The sequence below is a fragment of the Spermophilus citellus genome (genome assembly GCF_964194105.1).
Source record: "Spermophilus citellus genome assembly, chromosome: 2".
Lineage (NCBI taxonomy): Eukaryota > Metazoa > Chordata > Mammalia > Rodentia > Sciuridae > Spermophilus > Spermophilus citellus.
In genome coordinates, this window is record NC_138183.1 from 65834600 (window position 1) to 65852089 (window position 17490).

Here is a 17490-nt window from a genome sequence, read left to right on the forward strand (position 1 = left end):
CAGGTAAATGGATGGAACTGGAGAATATCATGCCAAGCAAAATAAGCAAATCCCCCAAAATCAAAGGCCGAATGTTTTCTTCTCTGGTAAGCAGATACTAATTCACAATAAGTGGGGGGGGGCACTAGGGAAGAATAGTTACCATAGATTAGGTAGAGGGAAGTGAAAGAAGGGAAGGAAAAGGAGAGGATATGGTGATAGGAAGGATAGTAGAATGAAACAGACATTATTACCTTACGTACATATATAACGGCAAAACTGATGTGATTCTACAACATGTACATTCAGAAAAATGAAAAATTATACCCCATCTATGTATGATACATCAAAGTACATAAGTGAATTATACTGTTATATATAACTAATTAAAACAAAATTTTAAAAATTAACAAAAAAAAAAAAAAAAAGAAAGAATGGGGAAGGACTCTACCAAGAATTTAAGCATTAAAATGTAGCTGAACTATTTGAGCAAGTATAAGAATGACCTACACAATGATTAGAGCCAAGATTTTGGCATTTTATTGAGTTTTCCCTACACTAAGCTTCCACATTAAGTACAATAATCATAAGATAGTAAAAGTTCAAGATATTGGGTAAAAAATTTCTGTTAAGACACAAATAATCTCAGATTTGTCCTTTTCCCACCTCTTACTCATTTCTCTTTAGGTCACAATTTCCAATCTCTTTTTAGGAAAAAGGTTGTCTTCTCCAATAAAGTCTCAATTTTTAGAATCATCTTCCTCTGAAATAATAGTTTTGAAATTAATGATGGCTCCTTAGGAACTGTAATGGTATGCTCAATGTCCTAGTGTTGAACTTCAACATTTTTTCAAAGTCTTTCAACAAAAAAGTTAAAACTTGGTTCCAATTTTCTTTGTAAACAATACCTCACTCCTATTGTCAAGAATTTCTATTCAACAAACTGCAATGCACTATTATATGACTAATAAAGGAAAACGTGGTTATTAGGAGATTTGTGCTACCTTCAAAATTACTGATAGAAATAAATAAGTATTCAAAATAGCTCCTAAAAATGAAAGAAAAGAAAGTCCTGGGAGAATTGGGGGGAAATAGTGTGTGACCATTATTTTGTAAATGATTTCTGAACATCAGTCAAAGAATGCTATCAATCAACACAAAGCAATTCTTACTTGTCCTTTAGCTCTGGGCCACCTGCAGTTTATATTTATCTCACGGCCTTTTCTAAGAAGATTGAAAGTATTTTCATTGGTGCTTTTCTAATGAAGTATCTGACAAATTTCAAACAAATTCTCAAATTTCAAACAAATTTCAAACAAAGTCTCAAACAAATTTCCTTTTTGCTTTTTCTCCAATTAAAAATTGAGGAATCTTAAATGTTTATCGGGACACAAAAATAATTATGTCTAATGTAAGACACTACACATTTAGGATACACATAAAGGTTCATTGTTACAGAAACCTTCAACAGAACTATCTGCAGAAGAAGAAAGTATCATGTATATATTTGAGTAGTCTTCCACTGTGTTCATATTTGAATACCATGAATATCAGGTTTATCTTTCTCATTTGTTTCTATTTACTTTAGTATCTTTGACTTCTTTAGTTCTTAACTTCAGTAGGTAAGCTCCAACAAATCATGTAGTAACATGCTACCAGAAAATTCAGTCTCTGAGATTTGTATCTGCTCAAAGCATTTGAAGGATTCTAAACCTTTTCAGTAAAAATACCATCTACTTACATCTACTTATCTTTTTTTTGTGAAAAAATACCTAAACATTTTCATCTATGTACAAATTGTGATTTGTTAGGTGACATTACAAAAGAAAAACAATATCTGAACATCTATTACTTTGGTCTTTCAATTTTGTTGGAACATGCTAAAAGTAAAAAGACATTAACATCATCTCAATAAATTGAGCATATAAGCCACCCCATGGAGAATGGCTCCCTAGATAGAGAAATGTAGGCATTTTCTAATGTTTATTGCACAATAAAGCTGTTTAAATAAAATTCAAGTATCAGAATTTACACCTGTGATAAAAATTTCACTTAACTTTAAAGCAGAACTATTGGATTATAAGAAAGTGCTGTTCCACAACAAATGGTAGTACCCCAGCAGCACACACAAATAGCATAAAAAAGTGATCATTTTCTAAAGCAAGTGCCCAGGGAAGTAGAGAATTACTTATATTAATATTACATAACATATTGAAATACGTACAGAACTCTAATTAAACATTTTTCCCTCATTTCTGAAGAATGTGAAGAAACATTTGGCATTAACTGATAGATACTATAATTACTTACCTGTTTCTTTTATAGAACCAAATTAACATAGATACAGGGTTAACTTCTTATGTAGAGCCAAAATAAAAATTTAAAATATTCCAAACTCTCATTGTAAAAGAAATCTACTGAAAACTTGAAATTTTACAATAAAGTAGTCATTTCTCTTTAGAAACTTAAGAATATTGTGATTTGTTAGGTGACATTAAGAATATGTATGTGGGATTCTTTAAAACTAAAAAAAAATGAAACATTAAAACAAAGATACTTTTTTAAAGAAAACAAACAAAATGCTACAGAAATTTGAGAAGATAGAATCTCTCTCTTACTTGAAAGTCTACAATAAATACCTATTATACTCAATTTTTTTTAAAGAGAGAGAGATGAAATGAGAGAGAGAGAGAGAGAGAGAGAGATGAAATGAGAGAGAGAGAGAGAGAGAGAGAGAGAGAGAGAGAGAGAGAGAGAGAGAGAGAATTTTTTAATATTTATTTTGTAGTTTTCGGCGGACACAACATCTTTCTTTGTATGTGGTGCCGAGGATCGAACCCGGGCCGCATGCATGCCAGGCGAGCGTGCTACCCCTTGAGCCACATCCCCAGCCCTATTATACTCAATTTTAATCAAAATATCTATCAGAAATCTTTTTTAAAAAATTGAATACACTCTCATTTTAGATGACATCTGTATCTGGTATCTACTAAAATATCTTATAGACAAAGAATGCAAGAAGCATTTCTTTACTTTCCTTTCCTTCAACCCAAAATCAGAAATTTTAAGTATATGTTTTACAAAATGGCATACACCACTGAAAATAAAGAAGTCATTTCCTTCTTAACTATTATTAAACTTTGTATAATTAATACACATACACACACGTGCACACACACAAAACCACCATATTTTATTTTAGGTATGGGATCTAAATGGAGTCACAGTAAAACAAATGACAACAACAAATTCTTTACACTTGTATGAAAATATGTATGTTCTCTCTCCTTTTCCTTAAACCTATACATCATGAATTTTCTACTAGAATTTTTGAATCAAATTATTATAAGCATATTTTTTCACCAATTTACCTCTTTTGTGTAGGAGACACTCTAAAAAATCTATGACTGCAATAAGAAAGTTTGGAAACCACTCAAATACATACTCTTTAGAAAAATAATTCTTAATCCAATATGCATCTTAATGAGCTTGTACATTTTAGAAATTATTTTATGGCTTATGTTTAAATGTAATGCATTACCACAGGTCCCAGGGATTGAAGAAGCTTATTGGCAGTCAACAGCTCAAGGGATGACAATATTTCCAGCATTCTTAATCTCAAAAATTTTAAAGAATACTATTCATTATAGTCTTAGAAAAGTCTGAAGATACTTCTATTTAAAAAAAAAACATACTTACCACAAACAGACACAAGGGAAACAAATAAGAAAATAGATTGTGTTATGTCTTTGTAAGCTTGTTCCATTTCAAAATGTGTTCCTTAGAAGGTCAGGGAAATTCCCTATACAAATAAAACTAGACTTTTGTTCCCTCTGCTTTGAAAAATACTTACAGTACATGAAACTACAAGTCAAAAGTATAAGCCTGCTTAATATTGCCAGACAGTGACACAGATGAACAAGAACACAAAGTTGCTTATTCAATTTCTTAAGCATCTAATTTGTTTGCATAATGAAGTTATTTAAATCAATTATGGAAAAATTAGAAAACGTTACTAATGAACATCAGCCCTTGTGTATCTCACACAAGATGCCAAAGTATAATACATTCACTGTGGTAAAAACTGTACATATATATTCTATGTATCTTTAACATTGAAAAATTTACATTATAATATTTCATCTCTCAAAAAGCTGAGTTGAAAAAGAGTCTATTTTTTCTTTTGCTAGAGGAGGAGATGTAACTGACAAAATTCATGATACTTTTCACAAACTTTCTTGCTCAAGACTCTTCATTAGTATCCTCTACGGATGGCTGAATGAAGAAAAATTCACAAAAGTTTGAAGTTTTGAGCAGGTATTTTCACATCTTTGCCAGCGGGCATCATGGTTTATATAAGAATGATATGTGTAAATATAGTCCACAGCATTTCTTTTCTAAGTGTACTTTGGTCTCAGTTTAAACACGATTTCTTTCAGCCAGACATGCTGTCCCTTATTTGATCCACTCGAAGTGCTAGGTCCCTGAAGGTGGGGCGTTGATTTACATTATTGTTCCAGCACTCTGTCATGATCATATAAATCTGTAAAAGAAAAAAAATTATAATAAATCCAAAGTATCATCTTTTTAATTGATGGAAAATGAATTTAGAATTTCTATTTAATTTTCCTATAGATTACATATTTCATAGCTATGCCTCGATTCACAGTCATCTATTTCTGCTATTTGTGTAAAAGCTCAGCAATTTCAGTGACCTAAAATCGTAGAGTAAAAACAAAAAGAAAACACATGATTACTGTGAATTAAAAAAAAAATGCTACCTCATCTGGGCATCCATCTGGCCTTGGTAATCTTCCATTACTCTTCAGGAGTTCTATCAAATGGAACACAATCATCTGTCCTTGCTTGTCATTGCCAATCATACGCATAAATTCCTGAAATACAAATTCATATTTTAATGATGCTTTTGTAGTTTTAATTTGAAGAATTCTTTCTCAACTTCTTCTAGTAAATGGGGAAAATTCAGCTTATGTATTATTTTAAACTTTTTCAAAAAACAGACTATATTAAGAATCAAAAACTTCCTTTTCAGTCATATTTTAGAAAAGACTTAAATGGTATGGAACCTCTTTAATTCCATTTCCACAACTTTTCTTGAGAAAGGCCAGAAACACATAAACTAAAAATGTATCACTCAAGGTTTTTTTTCATTGTTGTTTTTAACACATCTTATTATATTTTAGCTGAAATGAAAAGTTGAATGTAAAAGAGGACATGAAAAAAGAAAATGCAGGATGAATATTTAAGCATAAATGAAATGCAGAGAAAGTTTTCATATGCTAAAAATCCATAAAATTCTGAATTAAAAGTTGGAAAATATTTACAATAAACATATCATGTTTATTTTAAATACAGAGAGCTATTATAAATTGGTAAGAAACATTACCAATGCAAAAATAGGCAAAGCATAGAAAAGACAATTTATACACACACATACTTTAAATATTCAATAAATACATACTCAACACACTAATAAGAAAAATGCAAAAACAAATGCCAAATGTCTTCTTTGATATAATGAGAGCAACTAAGAACAGAGCAGGGAAGAAGAGCAAGAGGAAAAGATTAACATTAAACAGAGACATGAGATGGGAGGGAAAGGGAGAGAAAAGGGAAATTGCATGGAAATGGAAGGAGACCCTCAATGTTATATAAAATTACATATAAGAGGTTGTGAGGGGAATGGGGGGAAAAAAACAAGGAGAGAAATGAATTACAGTAGATGGGGTAGAGAGAGAAGATGGGAGGGGAGGGTAGGGGGGATAGTAGAGGATAGGAAAGGTAGCAGAATACAACAGTTACTAATATGGCATTATGTAAAAATGTGGATGTGTAACCGATATGATTCTGCAATCTTTGTAATGTTTTGAACAACCAATAAAATGAAAAAAAAAGATATGGACATCATTATCCAAAGTGTATGTATGAAGACACGAATTGGTGTGAATATATTTTGTATACAACCAGAGATATGAAAAATTGTGCTCTGTGTAATATGAATTGAAATGCATTCTGCTGCTGTCATATATAACAAATTAGAATTAAAAAGTTTAAAGAAGATTAAAAAAATGCAAGTAAAATAAAAAGATAACTCCTCTCATATCGATTTCACAAAATTACATAAAAACAATTGCTAGTATTGGCAAATAATAAAATGTATGCCCCTGAGCATTGCTGTTAAAATATAATCTTGTACAATTTTTCTTAATTATTTTGAAATAATTTAGAACCTTTACAAAAAGACAGCTTTTACTAGCTCATGACCTTTCACCTATAATTATACTTTTATTCTAATAAACATAGATAAACAAATATTTATATAGGACTGTTCATTATGTTCACTTAAGTATTATATTGAAATGTTACATAAATAAGTGAAGATTGGAAAGCGTCCAGAAATATATACCCTTATGATAGAATTCTACTTAGAAATTAGTAATGATATTTTTAGTAAATATTTCTTAATATAGTAAAATACCAAAAATGTAATAATGAAATAGCCGAATAGCAAACTGTACATTATAACTTTAGTTTTATAAACCAATACATACTTCTTCATAAAATTTAACATTTATATATAAAATAAAAAGAGGCCAAGAAGAAAATATATCACAATATTAATGTGGTTGTTTCTGAGTAATTGCATTAGAGATGACTTTTATTTTTCATATTTTCCTATATTGAAAACAAATCTGAAATGAACAGAAAAAAATTACGTTGAAAGATTTAACTGGAATGATTCAGATTATTGAGTTTACTTAATATTAAAAGATGTTTTGGCTTGGATGTAATTTGTCCTCTAAAGGGTCCTAGGTTAGAAATTCGGTCCCCAGTGTGGAAGCATTAAGATGGTAGAATCTTTAAAAAGTGGGGCCTAGTGGAAAGTAATTAAGTCATAGAGGTCATAGCCTTCTGAATGGGATTAACCCTACAAAGGGGTTAAGGCTGCTTTTATAGAATGTTACTTTTCCTGAAAGCAAGTCATTTTATAAAAAAAGCAAGACTGTCCCCTCCTGACTCTCTGGCTTCAAGTCCTGCCATATGATCCTTCAGCTCGTAGCTAGTTCCCTTTCTACTAACCTGTCATGTTGTGACACAGCCAAGGACTCTCTCACTAGAGGCTGAACATATGGGGCATCTTGATATTGAATGGGACTTTTGTCCTCCAAAACTATGAGCTAAATAAACTAACTTCTTTTATTTTCTCCTTTCTTTCTTCTTTTCTCTTTCTCTATTTTTCTTTCTTTCTTTTTTTTAATTTTGATACTACAGAATTAAAGTCCCAGGTACTTTAACACTAAACTACATTCCAGTCTTTATGTTTTTAAATTTTGAGACAGGGTCTCACTAATTTTCTTAGGGCCTTGCTAAACTGCCATCACTGGCCTAGAAATTGTAATCTTCCTGCCTCAGTTTCCCAAGTTGCTGGGATTATAGGATTGTACCAGTGAGCCCAGCAAAACCTTTTTCTTTATAAAATACTCAGGTATTTTGCTACAGTAACAGAAAACATACTAAGAAAGAGATTATACTAAAAAGTGTTCTAAAACATCCTTTGACAAATTTTAAGTTAATTTAATGAATAAATTTAGGGTTATTTTGTTGACAGCACCTTACAAGTTGGCAATTAAAGGCTCTAAAATGAGCCCTAGGCTTATTATTATTCGTTAGGTAATACCTTTCTCATGTTAGGGGAAAAAGAAAGAAAGACAAATACATTAAAAAGCAGACTGACCGCTGGCGGACTTTTACTCTTTTCAATGTATGTGAAAAGTTCATACAAAACCACTCCAAAGCTCCAAACATCCGAGGCCACAGAAAACTTGCTCTCCGTTAGAGATTCTGGAGCATACCTGTTCATGGAAAACATTTAAAAAGACAGTTATTTATGTGTCAATTCTACATTTTACCAACAAAATATTACTTGTTTGTTTGTTTTAAATTTTATAGAAAATCGTTAACATAGCAGGCCGGAGACTGACATCTTTAGAAGGACCTCCTTGCAATGTTGATCCTTGACTGGCACCTGGGAACTTAAGATTTCAGGAAGGTTTCTACAATTCCCTAAATGATGAGCACCTTACTTGTGTATGAAGTATTTATGCAAAAAATGTGGTTTATGTTCACATCTGCTTTTCTTATGGGACTCTGGAATTTTGGTATGTGCCAGGCATAGAGTGCTATGTAACCATTCCTAATAAAAAAATCTTGCATTCTAATGAGCTTCTCTGATAGACAATATCTCACATGTGTTGTGGTCATTTATTGGTGGAAGAATTAAGTTATGTTCTATATAACTTTACTGGGACAGAAGATGGAAATTTGTGTCTGCTTTCCTCCAAGCTTTGTGCCACACACCTTTTCCCCCTTTGTTGATTTTGCTGTGTTATTCTTCCTGTAATGAATCGTGCTGTGAACAGGACTACATGCTGAGTACTGTGAACGTTCCCATCAAAGCATAGAGTCTGAGAGTGGTCTTGAGAACCTCTGACATACACAGATAAGGAAAATCTAAAGAAATTTATTTCTGTCTCTATGATCAGCTCCAAGGTCAAATGCAAAGTACCTTCTAAAAACTGAAAAATAAGTGTTTATGCAAAATTTGGGATGAGAGGGGAAAAGAAATATAAATTTAAGAATAAAAGAATGATATAAAGTTTCTATCAAAAAGAAAAAGTGTTTCTGTACCTTTTTGAATGTTGTGACACTGGTATTAAATTTGAGTGCATTTAAAAGATTACTATATTTGTTATTTAGATGTCAATATTTACCATAGTCAAGAAAATAATTACTCATAACTATCTAAAATTTACAAAGAAAAATTTAGCTATTCATTTAAAAATATCCTTGAGAGGGCTGGGAAATATAGCTCAGTTGGTAGAGTGCTTGCCTCACATGTACAAGGCCCTGGGGTTCAATCCCTAGCACCACACACACACACACACACACACACACACACACACACAAAATATATATATATATATCGTTTTAAGATTTCTTTTATTAAGTATATACACACAAAATGTTTAAAAACCAATTATTTAGATTTCTGAAAAAAATCTACCTATGTAGCTGCTTCTCTGCTTTTTGCCTCTTCTTAATGTATGTCCTCTCTATAGTATCAGTCTTTTGGTCTCAGGATCCCCCATATGCTCTTAAAAATTATTGATATTCCCCCCCCAAAAAATTTTGTTAATGTGGATTATATCTACTGATATTAGCTAATATTAAATATTGACATTAAGTATTAAAACTAAGAAAATACAAAACTATTAATTCATTTAGAGTAAAAAAGAAACCCATTACATCTTAAATAAATATGTGAGAAAAATAGGATTTTTAAGCATTTTTTCAAATCTCTTTAATGTTTGGGAAATAGAAACATGTCCTGTAGCCTCTGGAAAATTCTACTACATATTCATGAAAAAAATGAGAGTTAAAAATTCCAATTAAATTTTCATATTATTATGACTTGGAGTTCTACAGCACAAGTAGAGCTTTATACCAAAAATATGAATTTCACCATGTTATTCATCTGTATAAATTTCACACCTTACACACTTGTCTACTATGTAAGGTCTGAACTCTACATGATATATGAGGCTTCTCTTAGGCCATTTATGCTGCTCTAACAAAATACCTGACACTATAATTTATAAAAAACAGAAATTTATTGGGAAGTCAAAGATCACAGTATAGACAGGCCCAGTTGTTGCAATTGATACATTCTTCAGAGGGAAGAATCATCGTGTCCTTAGATGGAAGAAGCTGGAAGTTCCACAAGAGGAACCAAATGCTAGGCAAAACCTCCTTCCTAAGAGCCTTAATCCCATTCCCAAAAGAGCCTCCTGTTTTATTCATCTCTTAAAGGTTTCCCTCAATCTTAATACTATTCACATTGGCAACACCTAAATTTTGGAGAGCACACATAAGCCATACCAACGCTCAATCTCTTTCTAGCCCCAATTACATCCTGTTTGTTCTGTGATTATGCCTGTCACCTGCAAGCCCTTGATTCTTTTGCTCTTATCAACTTCCTCATTGTCTAAGTGGTAAATTCCTCCTAATCAATATTTGAAATATCATTTCTTAGTTGTCATCTTTTTTACGCTTTACTTAAACTCTCAGCAGAATTATTTGCACCCTTGTGTTTTACCATTATATTCATTGTTGCACTTCCATACTGCATGAGAGTGATTTGATTATATATTTGTGTTATGGTTTGGATATGAGGTGTCCCCCAAAAGCTCATGTGTGAGACAATGCAAGAAGGTTCAGAGGAGAAATGATTGGGTATAAGAGTCTTAACCCAATCAGTGATTTAATCCCTTGATAGGGATTAACTGAGTGGTAACTGATGTGATGGAGTGTGGCTGGAGGTGGCGGGAATTGGGGTATAGCTTTGGGTATATATTTGTACCTGGCCAGTGGACTCACTCTCTGCTTCCAGATCACAATGATGTGAGCTGCTTCCCTCCGTCACACTATTCTGCCATGATGTTATACATCACCTGGAGCTCCAAGAAATGGAGCCGGCCTTCAACAGACTAAGACCTCTGAAACTGTGAGCCCTCAAACTTTTCCTTCTTTAAAATTCTTCTGGTCAGACCTTTTAGTCACAACAGTGAAATAGCTGACTAAAACACTTTGATTTTTCCTAAATTATGAGCTCTTAAAGGGAAAGGATTATAGATAGTAGGCCTGTCAGCTGAATGTGCCTGCCATACAAACTTTTCCTTTTACTCAACATTACTAGTAAAGGACAGTTCTTTTCTGATGCTGATCCTATCTTCTCAAATTCCTTGCATGGAATTTGAAGCACAGTAGGTGGTTAATTAATGTTAACTACACTGGATTCATTAAGTTTATACAAAGTTTATCCAATTCATTGAATTTTCACGTAATTAATTGCCAATTAATTCCATTTAACTTCTTAATCTTCCACCCTAGAAAATGAAAAATGAAGAAAAAAAAAGAATGAAGTAAAAAATAAATTAAATTCTGGTATCACTTGGACATGACCAAAGAAATGATCATGTAGATGAGTCTTCTAGTTTCATACATACTCTAAAAATAATTAGATGAAAGTATTGCTAAAAATTATCATGAAGATACTCCTTAAAAATTGTTTTAAAATTATGAAACAATTTAAATATATATAAATTAGAACATTAAACTACCATGTACCTCTCACTCAGCTAAACTCATCATCTCTTATTTCATATATTACTCTCCATGTTCCCTGCTACTGAATTTATATGAAGTGAATTCCGATATGACAATATTTCAATTTCAAGATACATTTCCACATCTCTAAAAGATAAGAATTCTTCTTTAAAAAAATTCATAATACCATTATAAATTACACTTCTGTGGAAATAATCAATTTGTTCTAAATCATTGGTGTCTTTTTACTTGACTTTTCCAGAATAACAATTTGTAATAGATGGTATCAACTGTAAAATTTACAATTACAAACAAAATGAACATAAGTAGCACATATGGATAATCTATGAACTTAGCAGTAACAAAACAAACCATTAATATCTTTCTACTTATAAACACTATTGTTTGCATTAGCACTTCTAATTTTTTTATTTCTTACATACATGAGAATAGTGGAATGCATTACAATCATAATTATCCATTCACAACACAATTTTTCGTAACTCTGTATATAAAGTATGTTCATGCCAAATTATGCCATTATACATGAGCTCTCTTATTATTATTTTTGCATTACAATTCTTAATACACCTATATACCACAATTTATCATATCTCTGATTGTACATAAGGTATGTTGACACCAAATTCACATCTTCATACATGTATTTTGTATAATTATGAGGGTCTCCTTCCACCATCCATGCTATTCCCCTTCTCCCTCACTTTCCCTCCCACCCCTATTCCCTATCTAGAGGTAATCTTCCTCCCTTGCTCTCCCTTCCAACCCCATTTTGAATCACCCCCCTTATATCAGAGAAGACATTCAGCATTTGTTATTTTTTGGGGGGGGGGATTGGCTAACTTCACTTAGCATAATCTTCTCTAATGCCATCCATATCCCTGCAAATGCCATGATCTTATTCTTCTAACTTTTAAGTCATATATAAAAGACTAAATAAAGCATACTTAACTAAAATAAATAAAACCCCTCCTTTAACATTGATATCTGACTCAAATGACACGATCTTAATAGTATTATTTTAGCAGATAAATAAAACAGAATTAAAGTCTATTTTTGGAATGCATACAAAACCAAAACAAATGATTTCAAAGTTATCCCTAGAAAAATGAAACATACCATAAAAGAATGAAGGCATAAAGTAAAAATGTTTCATCAAAGCATCTATCAACAGAACATTTTTTAATGTGTACATAGCACATTAAAAAATGAGGATTTAATGTTCCTCAAAATAATTCACAATTTTCAGACCAATAATTATCTTCAGCTTCAAACTGTTATCTTCAGCTTCAAACTGTTATAACCTATAAAAATAATCAGTTAATGCCAGACTGTACACTACCCTAGTTAGGAAAGCTTAAGAGCTCAAACTCTAGAATCAGACTATCTGGTTTAAATCTAGTTCTACTCTGTACCAGTCACATACTAGTGGGCAAACTACTTAACTTATCTACACTTCAGTTCTTTCATGATTAAAATGGAGATGCAGGCTGGGTACAATGGCACATGCCTGTAATCCCAGCGGTTCAGGAGGCTGAAACAGGAGAATTGCGAGTTCAAATCCAGCCTCAGCAACAGTGAGGCACTCAGTGAGACTCTATCTCTAATAAAATACAAAATAGGGCTAGGGATGTGGATCAGTGATCAAGTACCCTTGAGTTCAATCCCCAATACAAAAAAAAAAAAGGAGTTGCAGATGGAGGAACCCTTATCTAAAATGCTTGGGAACAGAAGTGTTTCAGATTTCAGAATTTTTCAGATTTTGGAATGCTTATATAAAGTATACCAGTTAAGCATCCTTATTCTAAAAATCCATATTTTAAAGTGCTCCAAAATTTGAAACTTTTCAAGTGTCATGTGAGGGCTAAAAGATTTTGGATTTCAGAATTTTGTAGTAGGACTCATTTTTTTTTTCTCTTTTGGCGGTACTGGGTGTCAGTAGCCATCTGTGGGCTGTGTGTGGACAGTTGTGCAACACAGCCTAACTGAATAGGGAAATCTGATGTCTGGGAACTTCCAGTGGACATTTCCTCTGGTTGACTGCTCAGATACATTGTGAGCCTTATTCAAGCTCTGCCAGGTCCCACATAGCACCAGAGATGGGGTGACCTGCTACAGTCACACATCCCCTCTGAGATGGATGTGACTTATTAAGATGTCAATCAACCTGCTGACTACAAGATATCATAAAGCCAGACTCCCCTCCTGAAACCTTCCTCCTGCCTTTTATGTACCCCCTTAAATAAACCACAGGAGCCATTTTCTATTTGTCTATCTCCAGCTCATGTGTGGACTGCATCTATCAGGGCTCCATCTTTAAAACTGTCTTTTCTGACTCTATCTTTTGTTCTTTACTAATTATTCTAGACTTTAATTTCTCAGGAGGCTTATCCCTCCAAGCAGGCAAGAATTCCCTGGTGAGATGCAAGACACCCCACCTGGTGCATGCTGGATGAGTATTCTATCATTGTGCTACACCCTCAATTCTTTTTCAGAGCATTTTGGATTTTCAAGTTTGGGATACTCAGTCCGTATTCTCCAAGGGCTGTTATGAGGATTAAGTGAGATGATCCATGAAATGCATTTAACCCAATGTAACACATATGATAAATGATTGCTACTATAATAAGCAATATGAAACATTATTATATGTTATATAATAATAATAGTAACAAGAATGTTTGAAGTTTGTGCTTTAAAAATTCATTTTATAATACTGAAGTAGACTGTACTCACCAGAATATGGGACTTTCACCAGGTTCTTTCACTTTATAGTATTCTTTGTCTTGTGGCAAGACTTTAGTTAATCCAAAATCTCCAATTTTAACTCTGTTCTCATTCTCCACTAATATATTTCTTGTTGCTAGATCTCTATGAATATACCTTTTTGTACCAAGATACTCCATGCCCTATGAATAAAATAACATTTTCCTTTCAGCCGTTTGAATAGACCTAATTTAAATGACTTCATCCTTATAAATTCCCTTTGTTAGCTAATAAAAAGTCTAGAAGATTTCTTAATTACTTCAACATGCTCTTCATCTACAAAAAATAACAAGGATATTAGGTACCTTGCATATCTGAGATGTGTACTGCAGAAGTTTCTTGTGATCTATCCGTTCTTTATGTTTTTGGAGGTAGTCTCGTAAACTTCCATATGGTAAATATTCCATAATTAATCTTAGATTACGCCGTCCTTTTAATGTACAAACAGAACATAATATTTTACTTTGCTTTATTTTACTTACTACTAGAAAAAATATATAAATAACTTAAATAAATGTAAAATTATGTCTATGATGATAACACTTCATTATAACTTAAAGGTAATGTAGTAGTTAAGAATTACTTAGTTAAAAACTACACAGGGTTTTTTTTAAATCCAAAAGTTTTGGGAACAATAATTAAAAATATGTTTTAGTCTTCTATGTTTATGTTTTAGTTTTCTTCTAAAATAAGTTGATAAGACAACTTTGATTTTCCTCATTGAACAAAATCATATAATTTAATAATCTTTTGATAGAAAATATAAGGAAAGATTTTTTTTAAAAAAATAAATTCTTGTTAAATTTAAGCAAGTGGTGAGGAGAATGATTAATCAAGCCAAAGACTTCCTGTAGTTATAGCCCATGGCTACCATGCACAATCTCTAGTCATAGAGTATGCATCTGTCTATGGGCATTGTCATTGTCATATGCTAAATCCAGATCTTAAAACATTAAGTGTTTTGATTACCTAGGATGTCAAAGACAAATCTTCAGTTTAAAATAGGTTTCAATGTGCAACATACCAGCACTGTAGCATACTCCTTTGTACTTTACAATGTTGTCATGCTGCAGAGATTTCAGGATTTCAATTTCCCTTTCAAAGTCTCTGAGATGCTCCTCAGTACTGTGTTGGAGTTTTTTAACAGCCACCACTTCCCCAGTGTTGTCCTGTAGAGGATCATACCGGCACATCTCCACACTCCCAAAATTACCCTAAACAACACACTCCATATTAAGATAGAAATCTCAAGCTTTTCAGACAAATTACTAATGAATTCTAATTATACAGAGGAAATCCTAGTAGCTGGAATTAGTAGACATATCTCTAAGCTAACATTAGGCAGATTGCAGAGCAAGAAAAGGAAATACTATCTCAACAAGTGGGTAGGAAACCTATATATTTAATTTTTTCAAAAGAAATTATATAGGCTAAAATGCAAACTATTTCAAAAAGGCATTTTAAAAAAGGATAAACATTAATTACTAATTAATTAATAATTTTAAGCCAAAGGACATGCCAGAGAGTTCTTATATTTCTGTAACTTTCAGAAAGAACTTCTTCAGAATGTATCCGTGATATCATTCTAAGTGATCTGGATGAAATAAGGGTCTGTTACAAACTGAATGCTTTTACTGTCTCAAAGTTTATACCAGGAACCCTAATCCACAATGTGACTGTATTTGGAGATAAGGCCTTGTGAGGAAGTAATGAAATTTAAATGAAGTCATTAGAGTGGGTCCTAATGTAAATAGGTTAGTGCCCTAAAAAGAGCTGGAAGAAACACTAGAGCTTTCTATCCCATGGGAGGACACACTAAGCAGGTACCTTTGAAAGCTAGCAAAAGACACTTCACCAGAAAACAAACTCTGCTGGAAGTTTTATCTTGGACTTTCTACCCTTCATAAATGTGAGAAATAAACTGTTGTTTAAACTACCCAATCCAGAGTATTCTGGTATAGCAACCCAAGCACTAAATACAGAATCTTATCTATTTAAGAAAATAAATTTTTAACTTATGGGGATGTTCTTACATTTTTTTTAAAGAGATCACCTTTAAGAAATTCATTTTCCTTTTACTTAGACTCAAGTTATTTATGTAGAATTGGTATGTCAACATATAAAATATAAAGTATATAATTTGTATATTAATCAAATCCATGTATTTTAAATATTACTGTATTCTTAAAGAATATAGTTAGTTCTTGAGCTACAAGACTATATGAGTGACTAAATTCTCAGTTATATACTTGATGTCAATTTTTAAAAACCAAGACTATATGTAGGCTCAAAGTTAGATCTCTATTTTAGAGAAGAAGCCATGTGCTGCTGAGAAGAAAGTATATTCACTTGTTGATGGATGGAATATTCTATATATATGTCTGTTATGTCTAAATTATTTATTGTATTATTTAGTTCTATAGTTTCTTTATATAGGTTTTGTTTGGAAGATCTGTCTAGTAGTGAGAGAGGTGTGTTAAAGTCGCCCAGTATTATTGTGTTGTGATTTATTTGATTCTTGAACTTGAGAAGGGTTTGTTAGATGTACACAGATGCTCCATTGGTTGGAACATAAATATTTATAATTGTTATGTCTTGCTGATATATACTTTCCTTAAGTAGAATGAAATGTCCTTCTTTGTCCCTTCTGATTAACTTTGGCTTGAAGTCCACTTTATCTGAAATGAGGATGAAAAACCCTGCTTGCTTTCACAATCCATATGAGTGATATGTTTTTTCCCATCCTTTCCCCTTCAGTCTGTGGATGTCTTTGCTCATGAAGTGAGTCTCTTGGAGACAGCATATTGTTGGGTCTTGCTTTTTAATCCAATCTGCCAGTCTCTGTCTTATGATTAATGAATTTAGGCCGTTTACATTCAAGGTTATTATTGAGATATGATTTGTATTCCCAGTCATTTTGATTTATTTCTAGTTTTTAATTTGACTTAGTTTCTTCTTTGGTTAAATATTCCTTTAGTGTAGTCCCTCCCTTTGCTGGTTTTCATTTTTTTTTTCACTTCATCCTTATGGAATACTGTGTTGAGAATTTTCTGTAAGGAGAGATTTTTTAGTTGTAAATTGTTTTAATTTTGTTTATTATGGAAGGTTTTAATTTCATCTTCAAATCTGAAGCTTAACTTGCTGGATATAAAATTTTTGGATGACATTCATTTTCTTTCAGAACTTGAAATATATTATTCCAGAACCTCCTATATCTGAGGGTCTGGGTTGAAGAATCAGTTGAGATCTGAATTGTTTTCCTCTTAAACATAATTTGATTTTTTTCTCTCATGGCCTCTAAGATTTTATACTTATTCTTTGGGTTAGTTATTCTCATTATAATGTGTCTGTTATAATTTTGTACATATAGACCATATTTTATGCCACAAAGCAAATCTTAGTAAATACAAAAAAATGGAGATAATACCCTGCATTCTAACAGATTACAATGGGATGAAATTAGAAGTCAACAATAAAATAAAAAATAGAAGCTACTCCAACAAATGGAAACTAAGTAATACACTATTGAATAACAGA

At 32.2% G+C, this 17490-nt stretch overlaps 1 protein-coding gene across 3 annotated transcripts in view; it reads right to left on the reverse strand.

Moving 5' to 3' along the window:
* Nucleotides 1-3149: 3149 nt before the first annotated feature.
* The window catches only part of JAK2 (Janus kinase 2), a 139916-nt gene continuing 125575 nt past the window's right edge, over nt 3150-17490 (reverse strand). For all 3 annotated transcript variants that reach the window (XM_081279363.1, XM_081279362.1, XM_081279364.1), the window contains 6 exons: nt 14978-15167; nt 14259-14383; nt 13924-14096; nt 7736-7853; nt 4761-4874; nt 3150-4522 (listed from right to left, as the gene is read on the reverse strand). In XM_081279363.1, coding sequence (XP_081135489.1) covers nt 4415-4522; nt 4761-4874; nt 7736-7853; nt 13924-14096; nt 14259-14383; nt 14978-15167 — 828 coding nt within the window. In that variant the 3' untranslated portion in view covers nt 3150-4414. The remainder of the gene's footprint in view (nt 4523-4760; nt 4875-7735; nt 7854-13923; nt 14097-14258; nt 14384-14977; nt 15168-17490) is intronic.